Source organism: Morchella sextelata, assembly GCF_020137385.1.
Source record: "Morchella sextelata strain SCLS chromosome Unknown scls_12, whole genome shotgun sequence".
In the NCBI taxonomy this organism is placed as follows: domain Eukaryota; kingdom Fungi; phylum Ascomycota; class Pezizomycetes; order Pezizales; family Morchellaceae; genus Morchella; species Morchella sextelata.
The window spans coordinates 1,706,181-1,722,465 of NW_025408627.1; the positions used below are offsets into that span (position 1 = coordinate 1,706,181).

Sequence of the window (16,285 nt, forward strand, 5' to 3'; positions counted from 1 at the left end):
ATACCTGAGATGCTACCAATTCTCTTAGGACCGGACTTACCACCTACCAAAGCAGAGATACTGGATTTCTCGAGAATCAACGGTATGTACCTACTCTACACGGTGCTTAGTCCGTGGGTGCCAAGATAGCAAGACGTATAATTACTACATGTGCGAAAAACCGGGCGAAGAATATGTGCGGAATCAAAAAAAAAAAAGAATACCGTACCAATATCCTTTTCTTCATGCCGCATTAATACTAGCGCATTAACGGGAACACCATAGCGATCGAACCCACACCCTTTTTTTGGGGGGTTATTACTGGGCAGCTTGCCATGCATCGAACGCATTAATAGCTACATAGCGCTTTATGGCGGATATCTCTTGGTTTGTTTTATTCATAAGTAGGCACCCGCGAGAACTGCAATTGCATTGGGGGCCTGAGAACACCCTGTAATTTCCACAATCGCCAGGAGCCAATCGATCGTGCGTGTAGCCGGTCTCCAATCAACTGGCAAAATAGGGCCTTTGGGGAGTTGCGCGCGTAGGTTGGATATGCCATATATGCGTGCTAATATAGGTATATAGGTATCAGTTATAACTTGTGGGTTTTGAAAAACGGCCAGGTTGGTTGGGTGTGAAGTAAGCTGGGTTGCAATGTGGGTGGTGTGCTTCATGGGCGGTCACTCGGTCAGCTGACCAGTTCTGGTGGTTGTGGCGTCATTTGGCGCGAGATAAAGTATGGGAGATGGAGTTGCTACGTTTGTTATTCTGCTGTCTTGAAGCCTTTTCCCTGTGAATGACGTAGAATTGAAGGGGCTCTCCGCCATCTGAGTGAATGGTTCGTTCACCGATGCTCCGATGGTGTCAATGTGGTCCACTCTGGTCTATGGACTGGAGTGGACCACCTGGTACTGAGTGTGACATTCACCAAATAAACCCATCTTCCCTCTGGGATCGTATGCTTTAAAAGACTAACAAATTCAGCTGCCATATGTTTATCCAACCAAATCGTGAATGGTATAATATGATTATGAAAGTAGTTACATGTACATAGGTCTGGCTTAGAGCAAAGAAAAGTCGTTTATTAAGGAATTAGTAGGGTCTCCATTCACTCTACTACTCTTCGTTCTTCTTCTCATCCGCAATCTTACACGCCGCTTCCATGGCCCTCTCCAATGCCTCGACTGCCTCAACAGTATTCTCTGGAAATAACGATCAGCGCAGCTCATGATACTTAAAAAGCTTACAAGGGGCACTTGCGGAAATGGCAGACAACCCTCCCTGAGCCCACCTTCACACCCTCCTTCTCCGCACACGCACTCCACACCTCCTCCGTCACGCCCCTCCCCTTCAGATCAGCCCACACCATATTGGTCTCCACCGGCAAGCTGACCTTCCCCCCCAGCGCCTTCCACTTCCCCTCCAACCTCTTGGCCCACGCATCCCCCACCTTGTACTTACCCCCAAACCACACCTCATCAATCGCCACATTCGCCATCGCCGTCAGCACCCCCGCCTGCCTTATCCCCCCACCAATCGCCTTCCTCATATGCTTCGCCCTCGCCACCACCTCCCCACTCCCCATAACCACCGACCCCGTCGGCGCGCCCATCCCCTTGGACATCGACACCGACAGACTATCCACCTCCGCCGCATACTCCCACAGCTCCGGCGCGCCCTCAACCGCACACGCATTCCACAGCCGCGCGCCGTCAAGATGCACCCCGACCCCGTTCTCTCTCGCCCACGCCCCGATGCGCCGCATCTCGCCCAGCGGCATGACGACGCCGTTGATGGTGTTCTCGAGCGACACGACGCGCGTGGGCGCGTAGTGGATGTCGTCGCTGACGACCGCGGCGGACTGCACGTCCTCGAGCGTCAGCCACAGCCCGTTGCTGGGCCGCACGGGCTGCACCATGGCCTGGCTGAGCGAGGCGAGGCCGCCGGCCTCAAACACGTTGACGTGGGCGCGGACGTCGCAGAGGACCGAGTGCGGCGGGTGCGAGAGGTGGGCGCGCAGGCAGAGCTGGTTGCCCATGGTGCCGGAGAGGACGAAGAGCGCGGCGGGCTTGCGGAAGAGCGCGGCGAGGCGGGCTTCGAGGTGGGTGGTGGTGGTGGACTCGCCGTAGACGTCGTCGCCGAGGGAGCAGGTGGGGAGCGAGGCGAGCATGGTGGGCGTGGGGGTGGTGAGGGTGTCGGAGCGGAAGTCGTGCGTGGCGGGGGGGTGCGTCCAGGGGTTTATGGGCGTGCTGTTGGCGCTGTTGGGGCTCATGGCGGGCATGCCGGAGCTGCCTTTGGAGAGGTAGTAGCTGTGGATGGCTGTTGGCGGGTGTTTGTATATAACTACATGTATGGGATATGTGTTTAAGGACAGCTTGGATGTACTTACAGGTTCCTGAGTCCCCTGCTTCTGCAGGTGGAGCTCAATCGCATGGTTCGTGGGAGGAGAAACATCCTTGGGGGGGGGGGGGGGAATTATAAGGAGAATGCGGGGGAGAGTAGAGTGATGGCGGGGTTGATGCAGCTTACTGACAGACAGACAGACCGACAGACAGACAGACAGACAGACAGACAGACAGGTGGACTGATGTGAGGTTTATATAACACTTTTTTTTCTTTACAGATGATCATATGAAGCAGGTGCCCAAGTGCTTGCTTACAGTCCAAGCTCGTTGACTGAGTCGCACAATGCCAACTACATACTACATGTAGCTACTACATGCAATTACTCTATAACTAGCGGGTGTATGCCGAGCCAAAACCAAGGAAAACCCGGATTGCGTGGGGCTTATCAGTCAAGAGATGTTTCGTCTCACACACCATCTGCGAACCACAAGGCCCGGGGTTTCCGGTGTCGGTGCTGGAGTGGGATAGGGTCCTCGGCTATATGCCTGAGACGGCGAGGTGCCAGTGCCTTGCGGCGTGGGTGGACTATGATGTCAGGTGCGATATTGCTTTGTGTGAAACCAGCCGAATATGCGGCATGAATCCAGCTCCCACGGCTGGATGAGCCAGAGAGAGGCAGAGGCAGAGGCAGAGGCAGAGGCAGACAGACGGGTGTGAGTGATGCTGCATGGAGTGACGGACCGTCGTGGGGAGTGATAGATGCCAAGGATGGCGCGGATCTTGTCTCATCTAATCTTGGTTTGGGTGGGCAGGGCGAGAGCAAGGAGCAGAGGGTTGCCTTTTGACCGCCCAATGGACACAGTTTTGACTTGTAGAACAGCCAGCAGAGGGTTGTCTTTGACCGCCCAATGGACACAGTTTTGACTTGTAGAACAGCCAGCAGAGGGAGGTCGGGTTAAGCTTTCGCTAGCAGTAAGGCAACTCTTAGCAAGACAAAGAAAGTGCTCATAACCCAATGACCATCCATTACCTTGCCTGATATGCAGCGTCCAATCAGGACAACAGGGCTCTACAAGGAATCAAGTTTATGCCAATCAAAGGAGGAGAAGCAGGGGACATTGCGAGCAAGCATCTCTATGCCCCCCCCCCCCCCCCAGGCTCTTACGTATGATACACGAATATCAATCCACCATGCATACATATGCCCCACGAAGAAAGAAAAAACTCCCCCACTCCCCCACTCGCCCAATCAAGACTAACCCCTCTATTTCGACTGTCCGGGCAGCACGTTCTGCATCTGGAAAATGTACCCCTGGACCTTTGCCTCCTTCAACAGCTCAAGGTATCTCTCTGCCCGCCCGCACAACACGCCCCATCAGCCATCCATCATCCACATTATCCCCCACTACCACATCACCCAGCCACAGGAAAAGAGAACTCACCCCTCAACTTGCCGCAGTTCTGCAGATGGTTGACCCCCTCGCGGTAGTAGCACTTGCCGAGCTCGTCGCGGACTATGCGCGCCATCATGCTCCTGACCCACTGCTCGCGCAGCACGGCGTCCTGCGCGGCCTTGAGCGCCTTGTTGTCGTCGTAGTCGACGCCCTCGAAGGTCGGCGGCACGGTGGGCTTCTTTGCGAGGAAGGCGGGGGACTCGGGGACGGGCATCTTTTTTCGGGTATTGTTGGTTTTGCTGGGAGGTGTTGGTGGAAGGGGGGGGGGATTGAATGAGGGGTACGTACGTACTTGGTAGACAAGGTGATGGGACGGTGGATGTGGTCTGCGTGAATTCAATGGCTGGGCTGACTGACTGACTGACTGACGGGTGATGATGGAGGTGGATTGGGAGACGGACGTTGTGGTGGGGCTTGGCGCTTATGTCACGCGGTGCAGGGGTGCGTGTGTGCCCCCGCAGTGGTCAATGATCGGAGAACCTGCATTGTGCCACGGGCGAGGAGTTGGAGTCTGAGGCCGAGTGACCGTTCGAGACCTCCTCTGTGCAGCACCATCGACGTCGAGTATCACGATAGTCAGCATCAACCACCACAGCTCACGAGGAAGGAATTGGCAGCTTCGACAGCTCTAGCTCTACAGTCCATTGTCTACAGCTCTGCAGCTCTACAGAGCATCTAACATACTACCAGCCATCTAACTACGTCCACACCTCCAGAACGATGCCATTCCCCTTCACGCTCCCCACAACCTCCCCCATCTCCTACCCCACCTTCTTCACCTCCCCCGTCTACCCCTCGCTCCCCCTCCTCGCCTCCTCCCACCGCGGCACGCTCCGCAACGCCCTCAAAGCGCACAAGCGCCTCCCCCCCGCCTCCCAGGCCGCCAACATCCCGCACATCATCACCCTCCTCACAAAGTACACCACGCACCTCCTCACGCTCACCACGGCCCTCGAAGACAACAACGCCTTCCTCCTCCCCGCCGCCCCGCAATTCACAACCTCCTGGCGCGCAACCCTCACGCCCCACCACCGCCTCGCAAAGGAGCCCCCCCGCCTCGCACGCAACGGCCTCAGCTACGAGATCTTCTGGACCCTCAGCACACTTGCCTACGCGCACACCCTCCTCGCGCTAACGCAGCTGCACCAAGTCCTTGCGCCCACCGCCGCGACGCCAGCGCCGGCAGACCCACAGCAGCTCTTCAACCTCGCGTCAGCCAACCTGCTGACCGCGGCATCGGTGTATGCGCACCTGCTGACACGGCCGCAGCCGCCCTCGGCGGAGACATGGCCCGTGGAGCTGACGCCGCCGTCGCTGTCCGCGCTGAGTAGTGTCAACCTGGCGGACGCGACGCTGGTCGCCGTGATCAAGCAGGATCCGTACCCGACGTATGTATCGCTGACGACCACCGGCGGCGACTCGGGCAAGAAGGAGAAGCGGAAGAAGGGCGAGGCGGCGGCGGCGGCGGCGTCGAGGGAGTGGCTGTATAGTCCGCCGGCGCCGCCGACGAGCGTGCGTGCGCTGCTGCTGGCGCGGCTGTGTGTGGCGGCGAGCGACCATGCGGGGAGGGCGCTGGGGCTGTTGAGGGCGGAGACGGTGGCCGGGGAGTTTAGGGCGTATGTGGATGCGCTGCAGAGGGTGGCGAGGGCGAAGGCGTGTCGGTTTTTGGGGATTGATGCGGAGGGGGCGGGGCGGTGCGGGGAGGGGATTGCGTGGGTGGTCATGGCGAGGGAGGTGTTGGGGGGCGCGGGGGGGAGTGGTGGCGGGAAGGGCGTGTGGGGGATGGATGCGGGGAGGGCGGAGGAGGAGATGGTGTGTGCGGCGTTGGAGAAGCGCTGGAGGAAGGTGAATGACTCGGTCATGTTTCAGGTTGTTCCTGGGACGGCAGCGGTGGCGGCGAGGATGCCGACGGGCAGGGAGATTCATAGTGTAGGGGTGTGGGAGGCGCCGAAGTTGGGGGCGGAGGAGATGAGGGCGTTGAGGATGGAGGGCGCGGTGGGGATTGGTGCGGAGGGCGTGGAGGAGGATAGTGGTGAGGAAGAGGAGCCGGCGAAGGTTGAGTATGCGGGGAAGGGGGGGTATTATTAGCTTTTTTTTTTGTTTTGATATCTGTAGGTAGATAATATGCAGCTTAGCATTTGCCGTAGCTTTTTAGATAGTAATAAAAATCATGCAGGGCTAGATCGCTAATTTGGAATATAGGCAACTGTTTATGCAACCCCAATCCAGAGCTGGCTCTGGTTCTTGAGTAAAGAACAGTCATCGGTATAAAAAGCTGTCTTCCAGGTATTCCGTATCAATTCCTCGAGCTTTGACGAGAATCTCATGTAGAATATGTGGGAGAAGATTCTCCTAACGGTGGTACTGTAACGGGGACTGTAGTTGAGATAAGGCCTCTTGCAGACGCTCTTCCCTGTACGAGACAAGGTCCAATTCGTGCTGATGCTGACACCTGATTCGTTGGCTTGACAATATAATGTTTTACATTCTAAGGAACAGACCACATATACCCCGGCAGCTGACGTCCGAACCACAGTGCCCCCTGCGGTACCCACATGTAAAGGAGTAACCCCCAAGCTGCTTCCTAATGGAAGGAAGCAGCTGGTAAAGGAGATCGAACCATTATGGTAGTATACAGTGGTCCCTTCGTGTGTATGTAGGGTCCCATTTCCCCGCCGTGATGATGTGAGGGTTGACACCCACCCGCCCTCTTGGATTGAAGCTGTACTTCTAGAAATACGCTAGCTACGTTCATATGTACGTTTTAGACAACCTCCCTAGCCCCTCGGATCGGATAGATCGATATTCTTAATGGTGGCTGGCGGAGAAGAAAGAGGTATAGAAGCCGGTTCCAACGTTGATTTTCTCTTTTATACGTTGGCTATCTGAGTAAGGAGGGGGTCCGCAGGGATAGGGAGGCCATCTATCTGTAGCGTTTCTGCATGTACTGAGCTTAGTGTGTGGAGTTGTAAAGTAATACAGCCAAGGGAGTTACCAACAACGGCGGGCGTGGAAATGGAGAGGCTTGGCGCTCGAGTGATGTACTGTGACTCGCGCCGTACGCCCCCCTCAGCAGCCAAAGTCCCCAGAACATGTAGTCTTTGCATCTGCGGCGTATTTATAAAAGGAAAGCTTCCCATGTTTTCCTTCTTCATCAATATTCGCTACTGTAGGCATCGCAACTGGGTGCACCATCCGGGATCACAGCCTCTCGATAGGCTTCCCATCACCCCCAGCTCCCTCCCTCCCGGACCCCTCCTCCTACCTTCGATCCTCACGGGCCACAACTAGTGCTTCTAACCTCTTGCCTCCATAGCCACAGATCTTTCTCTGCGTCCTTTCCGGCGTTTTAGACGGCAACCGAACTGCCCTATCATGGGGTAAGATATCACTTGTGCGTCTGCCTTACATAGTGGGAAATTCGGTGCTTCTCCTTTACGGGAGGCTATTTTCCTGCTTTTCCCTGGCCTCTCCCTCACGGGGAGAGGCTTTTTTTTTTTTCGCGCCTCTTATGTTCCTGGACGATTTGATTCTGAGGACCTCTTTTTCGTTCTTGGGCCTTGGGCTGTCTGTGCCGAGCAAGGGCTTGAAGAGAGCGGGGGATTGGCCGGGCATCGCTTGTTAGTGTTGCATGCGCCTATCAAGGCGCAGATGTGCTTTGAGAAGCCCGCCTTGGTGCTTGTACTTCAGCTCTGGCACGAGCCACATATCGCTGATGAGGCGCAGGTATGCTCCTCTTCGATCCCAAGATATGTATATCTAACCGGGTCCCCTCCTGTTGGGGGAGTCGGCAAGGGGACCATCTGGAAATATATCTGGAATCTGATGGGAGGGCCTCTGAAGTAAGGGAAGAATGGGATGATGAGTTTTCTGGGCCCCTCGGGAGGGGCATTGATTTCCACATCCTAAAAGGCCAGAGAGAGGGGATGGAAGAGTTTATGTCAAGATTTTAAACTTGCTATTAGTACAAGAAGTCACTAGCAAACACAGGGGCACATGTCCAAGTAGAAAGAATATATTGACTTCTGTGATCGCAGCGGCTAGAAGTACATGTATTTTTCCAGTGCAATCACGTAGTATAAACTCAACTATACACCTTCAACTCCCGAGCGCCTAAACTAGACTACTATCATTGGTGTTTAGCGACCATCCGGGAAACACCACAGCGGCCCGTGCCCCCCCCCCCCCCCCCCTCTTTCCATCTGAGACCTTGCAAGGAATGCGATACTGAAAGTCTAATCAGTATACAGCGATAAAGTGGTAAAAAATCCACCGAGTGATAGTGCCTGACCGACACTTGTCGTGGCTGAGTGAGTAATCAAGGCTGAGCTCTGGCGATATGACTCTTCCATGTACCCCCAACTCCTGTATTTAAGAAGTGGTACGCCTCTCGTCTCTCTTTCACCTCACAAGTCCTATCGGTATATAATATTTCTTGTTCTTTTTGTTGCGGAGAGGAGGCTTTTTGCTTCTTATGCTGACTTTTCTTCCACTGCAGGTTTTCGTACGTTGTGCTGCACAGGGGAATGACTGCATCAGAAGCACTTTGGGGGATGACCCAACTCGATGATACTGCGTCTTTTTTTTTCAGAATTAGTCGCAATAGTACCCTTCCGATCTACATGGTATTCGATTTATCTGGCACATATGCGCGACATCCAGAACCACGCGGAGTCAGCCGTACCTACACACAGCTAGGTATCTAATACCAGGATCTTCTTATCTGAACTCTTCACCCGACCGCGCTGCTGCCTAGAGCCACCACTAGCTACTTTCTTTGATGAAACGTCTTAAACCCAACGGTCTAGAGTACTGTCGTTCACGGGGTATTGGCGGATACTGGGTGATGGCGGACAGGGCAAAAAAGAGACAGCCAAGCCAACTTTTACCTGCAATTCGCCAACACCCAGTATCCGCCAATACCCCGTGAACGACAGTACCTGCTCAAGCCCAGGGGAAAAGATTGTCCCCTCCGTCGACTTCAGGCGGAATATGTATATATGTGCGGCCCGGAAACGGGTACATATGTTGGTGGCTGAGCGCGCGAAGCGAACTAGAGGAGAGACAATTTTAGACAGCATTTGACCAAGCCTACGACCAAGACACGTAAATAGCTGATGTAATGTGATGTGAGGAATCTAGTTCTGCAGAATACCTAGGCTGCGGCTTACTGGAGCCTTTATTACTATACTTTCTTTAAGCTTATTGAATTTCTCTACGAGCCTACTGGCTGACTTGTTAGTCTGTGTCTTGTTTGCGTAGTTGACAGGGGCGATCAGCAAGTTTTGACAGGCTATCAAAATGGGTAGGAGGCGCAGCGAATGCTAGTCTTTACGATCGACAAGGGTACAGAGGGGGGAGGGTGAAGAGAGTATAAGAACGCATAAAGCCCCTCATATGTACTATTTCTGTAGCGGTATCATCTCGAACCATATTCTCTAGCTTTTAAGCCCCAGATCAAATCAACGTACCAACAACTCTTGTTGTGTCCGTTAGGGGGTCTCTCAGTTGATATTGTATTGTCCTACTGGGTAAAAACCATCAACACCATATAAACTGCCAGAACTACATTCACGACAGCCGCCCCCATCGGCGGGAAATCTTCAATGATGGCTCCGAGCACGCTGCTCGGCGAGGCTGAACGGTATAAATTCAACACAATATTTAGCAATAATGGGTCTACCTTTCAGCATACTATACCAGCCAACCCACTAATGGCAATGGGAAGATTTGAGACATGGAAGAGGGTTAAGCTCTTGGCCAGAGGGGCATTTGGAACGGTTTGGTTGGAATCTGAGGAGAAGGGTCAGCAGTTGAGAGCGGTTAAAAGGATTGCAAAGACCACTAACGCGCTACATCTGAGGGAGTTGTTGACCCTCACAAAGCTGACAGTGGTATGTAAATACCCCTTTCACTTTCGGGGTAGGATGACGCCTTTGCTAAAGAAGTTGAACTTTTCTGTAGTATCCGAAACATTTCGTCCAGTTCTTTGGCTGGTTCGAGAGCGAGGAGGATATGTACTTCGCGATGGAGTATGTCAAGCATGGTGACCTCAGTAAGCTCATTAACAAGAGCAGTGCACCTATTGCGGAGAGTGATGTGAAGAGTATCTCACGACAAATTCTCGATGGATTAAAAGTCATGCACGACAACAATTTCTGCCACCGAGACCTAAAGCCAGAGGTAATTAGAACGTAAACATATGATTCTCAGAGCATGTGGCTCACATCAATCAATAGAATATCCTAGTCATTTCACCATCACCTATCATCGTCAAGATTTGTGATTTCGGAGTCTCAAAGCGTTTGCAGGAAGGGACCAAATTGAGAACCACCGTCGGTACACTTGGTTACGTCGCACCAGAGGTTTCGGATTTATTTGATAACGATTCGTCCGTGTACACCTGTGCGGTGGATATGTGGTCGCTCGGATGCCTTATATTTGCTCTTCTGACAAAAGAAACACCGTTCCCGGCCACGAGAAAGTTGATATCTTATGTGGAAGGTCTCATCCCGTTTCCAGAGTCGAAACTGGTGGAGCGAAAGGCGAGTCAGGATGCTATAGCCTTCATTGCAAATCTAATGATGCCGGAGCCGGAGGCGAGGTTGACCGCTCATTCGGCGCTCAGAGAACCGTGGTTTCGGGAGGAATTGGAGACAACGGGCAAAAAGGGGCGGACTAGTGGTTAGGGACACGCGAATATCTCTGAGGCGGACTTTTTGCTAACTAAACGATAGGTCGATCTACTAAAAGGGCACCACACCGCTGCTCCGATATGCACTGTGCAGCACACCACGGAAACCTCAATGTCGTCCGCCTACTCGCAGAAAGAAGAGGATCAAATGTCAAACTCAAAAACAAGCAAGGACGGACCCCTCTCCACTCCGCAGCCGCAGCGGGCCATGTCAAGCTGGTGCAGTACCTTTTGAAGGAAGGTGCAGATATCAACGCAACTGGTAGATTTGGAGAAACCCCACTGCATTGTGCAGCCTCCGCAGGCTATACAGATATTGTGAGGATCCTGGTGGAGGAGGGAGCCGAGATCATGTATAGGAAGAAAGACGGGCAGACCCCTTTGCATTCTGCTGCGGCGAGTGGGCACTGTGCGGTTGTCAATCTGCTGTTGGAGGCAGGTGCAGATATTTGTGCCACTGACAAGGACGGACTGACAGCACTGGGCGAAGCTACATCTTTGGGACGAAAGAATATGGCAAAGATGCTCTTGGAGAAGGAGGGAGACTACAGCGGTGGTAGTGGGTGCAGTGAGAATCACCGTGGAACAATGATTAAGAGATCACGTCCCAGTAGAGATAAAGGATCTTCTGGTCATATACATACAGTTTCACTCGACGGCCTCCAAAGGGGAATCAAACTTCGTGGTAAAGGATATAGGAACACATGGACACGCGCTGTCAAGGAATGGGAAAAACCTCCTTCTCCTTGGCAAACACCTTTTTTTTCTTGCGGCGAATACGTACGCAATAAAAACGCCTCTATTCTCGCGAATAGTATCGGATGGATGGTTGGCGTTGTGATGAGGAGAGTCGAAGCAGCTATGTGCTGTAACCATCCAGGTGATGGGGATAGTGACCACGGAGGATACCGCCAAATGCCTGCGCCCCCTATTATCTGAATTTATCAATAAATCAACCAAGGTGCGCGTGGAGTTTAGGGATGGGTATGGCTATTGCGAACGTAGCGCATATGGGATAAATGTTTATCTGGTATGTGTGTTTAAGGGATAGAGCAAGAAGTAACTGCTCAAGCATACATGGAATTTCGTTGAGTGTCTGAAGGGAAATTTGAAAAATCTCGAGAGGTGGTACAAGGGAGTTATATATGTTTTTTGAAAACGTTCCTTATTATGTTCTTTTGTTGTCGATCTTGACTTCATATCTATGTACTCGGGAGGTTTATGAAATTTAATTTGAACTAAAAGTTACTTTAAGCTGTCTTGTCGTTTGTTTAGTGGATCGATAGGTATTACTGAACGTGTTCTTTCCTGAAAGCACGAGCCTAGATAAATACAGGTATGTGTATATATGTATTTGTTAGTTGATATCCCAGAGCAAGGTTTTAAAATCAGTAGAAGTAGACTAGAATTGCATCATTTGGGACTCGTTACTGGCAATAACCTTATCTAATCTTATCTGATCTAGGTGTGGCAGGACCTCTCAGCGTGACACAAACCAACACCTACATGTACATACATGTAGAGCTACATGTAAACTATATACAGATTTGCTGTTGATGAGGTAAAAGCGTCCTATCTCTACGACTTATGATTTTTTTCGAATGTTTACTACATTCTACTAATGATTATCGTATTATGTATCTGCAGACCTCGACCCATTGATGCAAGGTAATGTGAGCTGATCCTGTACCATGTCAAACACCTGATCATATGGCCTGTTTTCGCAAGAGAAAGCACGCCGCCGAAGCGGATCACAGCTCACAAGCAAGGCTATATAATATCTCCTTGTTAGATGGAAGAAAGCTGTCTAACTTCCTGATAACTATCTTAACCAATGCGCAATTATTTTACTTTACTTCCACTCGCTTTCCAATCTTTCCTAAGCTTCAACACCACCAGGACTACCACTATGGTCCATTCCCACTTCCCTGCAGATCCGGAGTGGAAGGTGTTGTTGCAGGACCAGCTCGTTAAACAGCCGGTGAACTTCTTCCAGCTTGCAACGGTAGCGGAGGCGTCGGTACCGCATGTCAGGACATTGACCTTGAAGGGATTCCTAGGCGAGACAAGGTATGTCGATTGATCTGGCTCTTCCACCTTCGAGAAAAAGCATGATACATGCATTTTCAATCTGTTTCCCAGTTCAACTAATAATAAACACATTTACAGCTACTCCAAAAAGAGCGAAATACCTGAAGAATCGCGCAATCCATCTACAAGGTCAGATGTATTTTTCATCACTGGTAACGCCCAGCAAACAAAGTTCAAAGACCTAGCGTTCTCCAATCAGGTAGAAGCAGTATTCTGGATCGCGCCTGCGGGAACGCAATGGCGGATTCGCGGTCACGCCGTTGTGATTGGAGGTAAAGGCGAACTCGAAGCTGCCGGCCGAAAAGAGCTTGATAGGCACCTCACTACATCCGATCACAACTGGAGCTGGGAGAAGGAGCTACAGAAGATATATGACGGTCTAGATGCGAAATCCAGGGAGAGCTTTGGGGTGAGTGAGCGCGTTCTTATTTGTGGCCCTTCAAGTTCATTCTTTTTCGTTTGTGCATGATCCAGCGTTGCTAACGGCCGTTCCCGGCGAAATAGGAATCTAAGGAGATATCGGAGGACTTTAGACTCTTGGTGGTGGTGCCAGAGCACATTGAGGCATACATGCAGAAACCGGAAGAGAAGAAATTGCACTGGGCGGTGGAGGCAGAAGTTGAATCAAAGGTCTAGAATACTTTATGATCTCCTGTGTATTTTATCGCGTAGTGGGTTGGTTTACTCTATGTTTATTTCTTGCATTTACATGCATGTCGACACGCATGTTGTTTGGTTGTTTATCTGCGGCTTCTTCCGTTTCCGAGTGATAATGCATGCGGTGACACAATGACATCACCATTTCTTGGTAGTTGTCTATAAATCCCGGTTTGTACTGCTCAGGTATCTATCTGAATTTATATCTCTCCTGCCTCCCATGGACTGTTCTCCATCCACAATTCTCTTCGAGATCCCTCATATCAACAAAAAAATCATACACAATGCCCTGCTTCGGTTCTCGCAAAAGCTCAAACCGCCCCGACACGGAGCCCCTTCTCGCCCAATATGATGAGAACACTGCACTCCAAAGAAAAGCCCATGGAAAGCTGCACACATACCAGATGCTACGTGCTCTCTCAAAGGGCTATTTCCCTTCAACAGAGCAGACCATAGTCCAGCTTCGAACGCTCCTTTCCGCAGATATCTTGAACCCTACCAATACCCAGTTGACAGCTGATGGCCGGAAGTTTGTGCGTCACGTCAGGAAATTTATCACGGAGTTCATTGAGCTACTACAGGAGAAAAATGGACAAGATCAGTTGCAAGAGTTTTTGTGGTGTGCTGGGAAGGCCAGAGTTGGATTAGATGCCCAAGACTTGGTGCAAGCAGCCACAAATTCGAAGGCCAGGGCGGACGCAAGAGCTGGTAATAAGTATTGATTACCTTCCCATTTACTGTCGCTGACATGATTTTTGTATAGCATACGACTCACTTCAAACCGTCTTCGATCTCTTACTGGCAAACGGCGACTTTCGAAAGCTATTCTCAGATGTAACTACGCTCATCCGTCAGGTCCTTGCCGACACCGCTACAGCATCCGCAACCGCTGCGCAAACAGTCGCCGAAACGATATCACCCGACAAAAACGAACTCGCGGCGATTACATCAAAAGACACTGTTTTCGCGTCTGATATCCCTAGAGAGGATGTTGTGGAAGTGCCGGCGCGGGAGGTTGCGGACGCAGTGGTGATGGGAGTAGCTGAGACTGTTGGAGAAACAATAGACAGCGCAAGGAGAGAGTTTGGCCAGGACGACAGAAAGGATGCCTTATTTGGCCGGATGCGAATGGCTGTCCTCCGGCTGAGGAGAAACACAGACTATACAGAATCTGTTTCGATTCTATCCCTTCTTCTCAAGCGTTACGCGTACACATACTCCCGAGCTCTAGACAACACAGCCGCCGCTTTGGGAGAAGACCTACAACCGAATCCAGAGCTGGACAGAGCCCTCATATGTTTTACAAGTATTTTCAAGTCATTCGGAGAAAAACGAGAGTGGGATGAGCTTTCGAGACGGTGGGATAGAGTAATGAGCCATATCCATCGCGATGCAGAATTTGAAAGTGTTATGGACGATCTTGGCAGTTCGGTTCAAGCTTTCCTAACAGATCCAGATTTCGTCTCATCTGCAGAAGATAAACTATCCGCAATCCGCGAGAAGATACGCGGTGTTGGCACTGAAGGGACTGTCAGAGGAGATGTGGATGCGTTGCTTGAACAAGTACATGCTGTATACCTTTCAATCATTAACGATGCCTCTGTGGCTAGAATACTCTCCACATCCCGCACAATCCTTCATACCCTATTTCCAGTTTCCTCTGATCACATCATGAATCCCAATCTTACATCGGATATGTTCTACGTGCTTCTCCCGCTTGCTCTCAAGTTGGTTCAGTTTGTGCCGATTCCACGCCTCACAATTTCTGCACCTGAGATTGACCTGTTGGTCGAGAATCTAATCATCGAGCCGGGCGACACGATAAATGATTCATCATTTTTCCCCTTCCGCCTTAGAATCGAGGCCCAAAATAATGTCGAGATTCGCAAAGGCCTTCACCGTAACACTGCAAGTCTAGACTCCTTTGCGACGATCAAGATAGAAGGGATCACAATGCGCGCAGATGAGGTAGGATACTGGTTCCGCCTTCACAAAGGACTCTTGAGGTTCAGCGAGTGTGGCTTGGCTGGTATCCAAATGGATAAGAGAGGCATGGACATCCATCTCGATGTTGAATTTGGAAGGGACCGCGTCGACCAGATTGTGAGTCTGCGTGGTGTGCGTGTCAAAATTCATAAGTTATCGTACACGCTGCAAAAATCATACTTTTCGTTTACAGCGTGGCTATTCAAGCCTATCATACGCCGAGTGTTACGGAGAACACTTGAACAGGAGATAGCAGCAAGCATTGAGAACGCATTGAAGTTTGCAAACCGAGAATTGTTGTTCGCCCGAGAGCGCTTACGGGCAACCAGAATTTCCGAACCCGATGACTGGAGGAAGTTTATCCGTGCTGTGATTACAAGATTGACACCTGCGGAGAATCCAGACGTGGATATTCGCATGGGTATGTTGCCGCAGAGGCGAGAAGGTGTTTTCGAAGGCAAGAGGACGCCGGGTAGTTTGGTGGGGATTTGGGAAGAAGAGGGGGAGAGAGCAGGTGAAATTGTAGACGATGAGGCTACAGGTGGTTGGAGAAATGAAGTTTTCGACGTTCACACCGTTATGATGACTTGATGAGTTTATGATATGACCGGAGTTTGGAGGCTATTTAGGAAGGTATATGGATGATTTTTTCATCGGCGTTTTATCTATGTATGGACGTTTGCGGGCCAGGCCACATACACATTATTTTCAGAGATACATGTAATACACATAATACACATGATGACCCTATAGCAGTTTTCATATTGTCTACCGACTCCGAATCGCATACACATTAAGTGACGGCCCGTTTAGGCTTATTGCTGGTAACACTTAGATTACATCCAACCATACCTACCTAAGAGAGTAATTACGGTTTCCTAACGCGGAAATCACCTTATGTGTGTTAATTCAGTGCGGACAGACAATACGAAAACTGCTGTAATAGAGTGCATGTAGGTACATGTATGATGTACATACCTACACATGATCATGAGATGTAGAGTAAGCTTAACCCGAGTACACATTATGGTACATGCAGTAAAAGAGCGGTTCTTATGGAGTGCGACGACGCACT

General features: G+C 51.1%; 7 protein-coding genes across 7 annotated transcripts; 5 read left to right on the forward strand and 2 right to left on the reverse strand.

Moving 5' to 3' along the window:
* Positions 1-1,098: 1,098 nt before the first annotated feature.
* Positions 1,099-2,254, reverse strand: H6S33_002342 (uncharacterized protein; the record flags this gene model as incomplete). The annotated part of the gene is made up of 2 exons (XM_044833720.1): positions 1,099-1,184; positions 1,243-2,254. The coding sequence occupies 2 exons, from the start codon at positions 2,252-2,254 to the stop codon at positions 1,099-1,101; spliced, it is 1,098 nt and encodes a 365-aa protein (XP_044693485.1).
* Positions 2,255-3,592: 1,338 nt separating this feature from the next.
* Positions 3,593-3,996, reverse strand: H6S33_002343 (uncharacterized protein; the record flags this gene model as incomplete). The annotated part of the gene is made up of 2 exons (XM_044833721.1): positions 3,593-3,678; positions 3,771-3,996. 2 exons carry the CDS (start codon positions 3,994-3,996, stop codon positions 3,593-3,595), a joined length of 312 nt encoding a protein of 103 aa, XP_044693486.1.
* Positions 3,997-4,502: 506 nt separating this feature from the next.
* On the forward strand, positions 4,503-5,870 carry H6S33_002344 (uncharacterized protein; the record flags this gene model as incomplete). Its single annotated transcript, XM_044833722.1, has 1 exon — positions 4,503-5,870. One exon carries the CDS (start codon positions 4,503-4,505, stop codon positions 5,868-5,870), a length of 1,368 nt encoding a protein of 455 aa, XP_044693487.1.
* A 3,521-nt stretch (positions 5,871-9,391) lies between these two features.
* Positions 9,392-11,415, forward strand: H6S33_002345 (uncharacterized protein; the record flags this gene model as incomplete). Its single annotated transcript, XM_044833723.1, has 4 exons — positions 9,392-9,676; positions 9,747-9,965; positions 10,022-10,466; positions 10,520-11,415. The coding sequence occupies 4 exons, from the start codon at positions 9,392-9,394 to the stop codon at positions 11,413-11,415; spliced, it is 1,845 nt and encodes a 614-aa protein (XP_044693488.1).
* A 970-nt stretch (positions 11,416-12,385) lies between these two features.
* H6S33_002346 (uncharacterized protein) lies at positions 12,386-13,203 on the forward strand (the record flags this gene model as incomplete). Its single annotated transcript, XM_044833724.1, has 3 exons — positions 12,386-12,546; positions 12,646-12,976; positions 13,072-13,203. The coding sequence occupies 3 exons, from the start codon at positions 12,386-12,388 to the stop codon at positions 13,201-13,203; spliced, it is 624 nt and encodes a 207-aa protein (XP_044693489.1).
* Positions 13,204-13,508: 305 nt separating this feature from the next.
* On the forward strand, positions 13,509-14,705 carry H6S33_002347 (uncharacterized protein; the record flags this gene model as incomplete). The annotated part of the gene is made up of 4 exons (XM_044833725.1): positions 13,509-13,932; positions 13,988-14,530; positions 14,580-14,592; positions 14,681-14,705. 4 exons carry the CDS (start codon positions 13,509-13,511, stop codon positions 14,703-14,705), a joined length of 1,005 nt encoding a protein of 334 aa, XP_044693490.1.
* Positions 14,706-14,895: 190 nt separating this feature from the next.
* Positions 14,896-15,801, forward strand: H6S33_002348 (uncharacterized protein; the record flags this gene model as incomplete). The annotated part of the gene is made up of 1 exon (XM_044833726.1): positions 14,896-15,801. The coding sequence occupies one exon, from the start codon at positions 14,896-14,898 to the stop codon at positions 15,799-15,801; it is 906 nt and encodes a 301-aa protein (XP_044693491.1).
* Between the last annotated feature and the right edge of the window lie 484 nt (positions 15,802-16,285).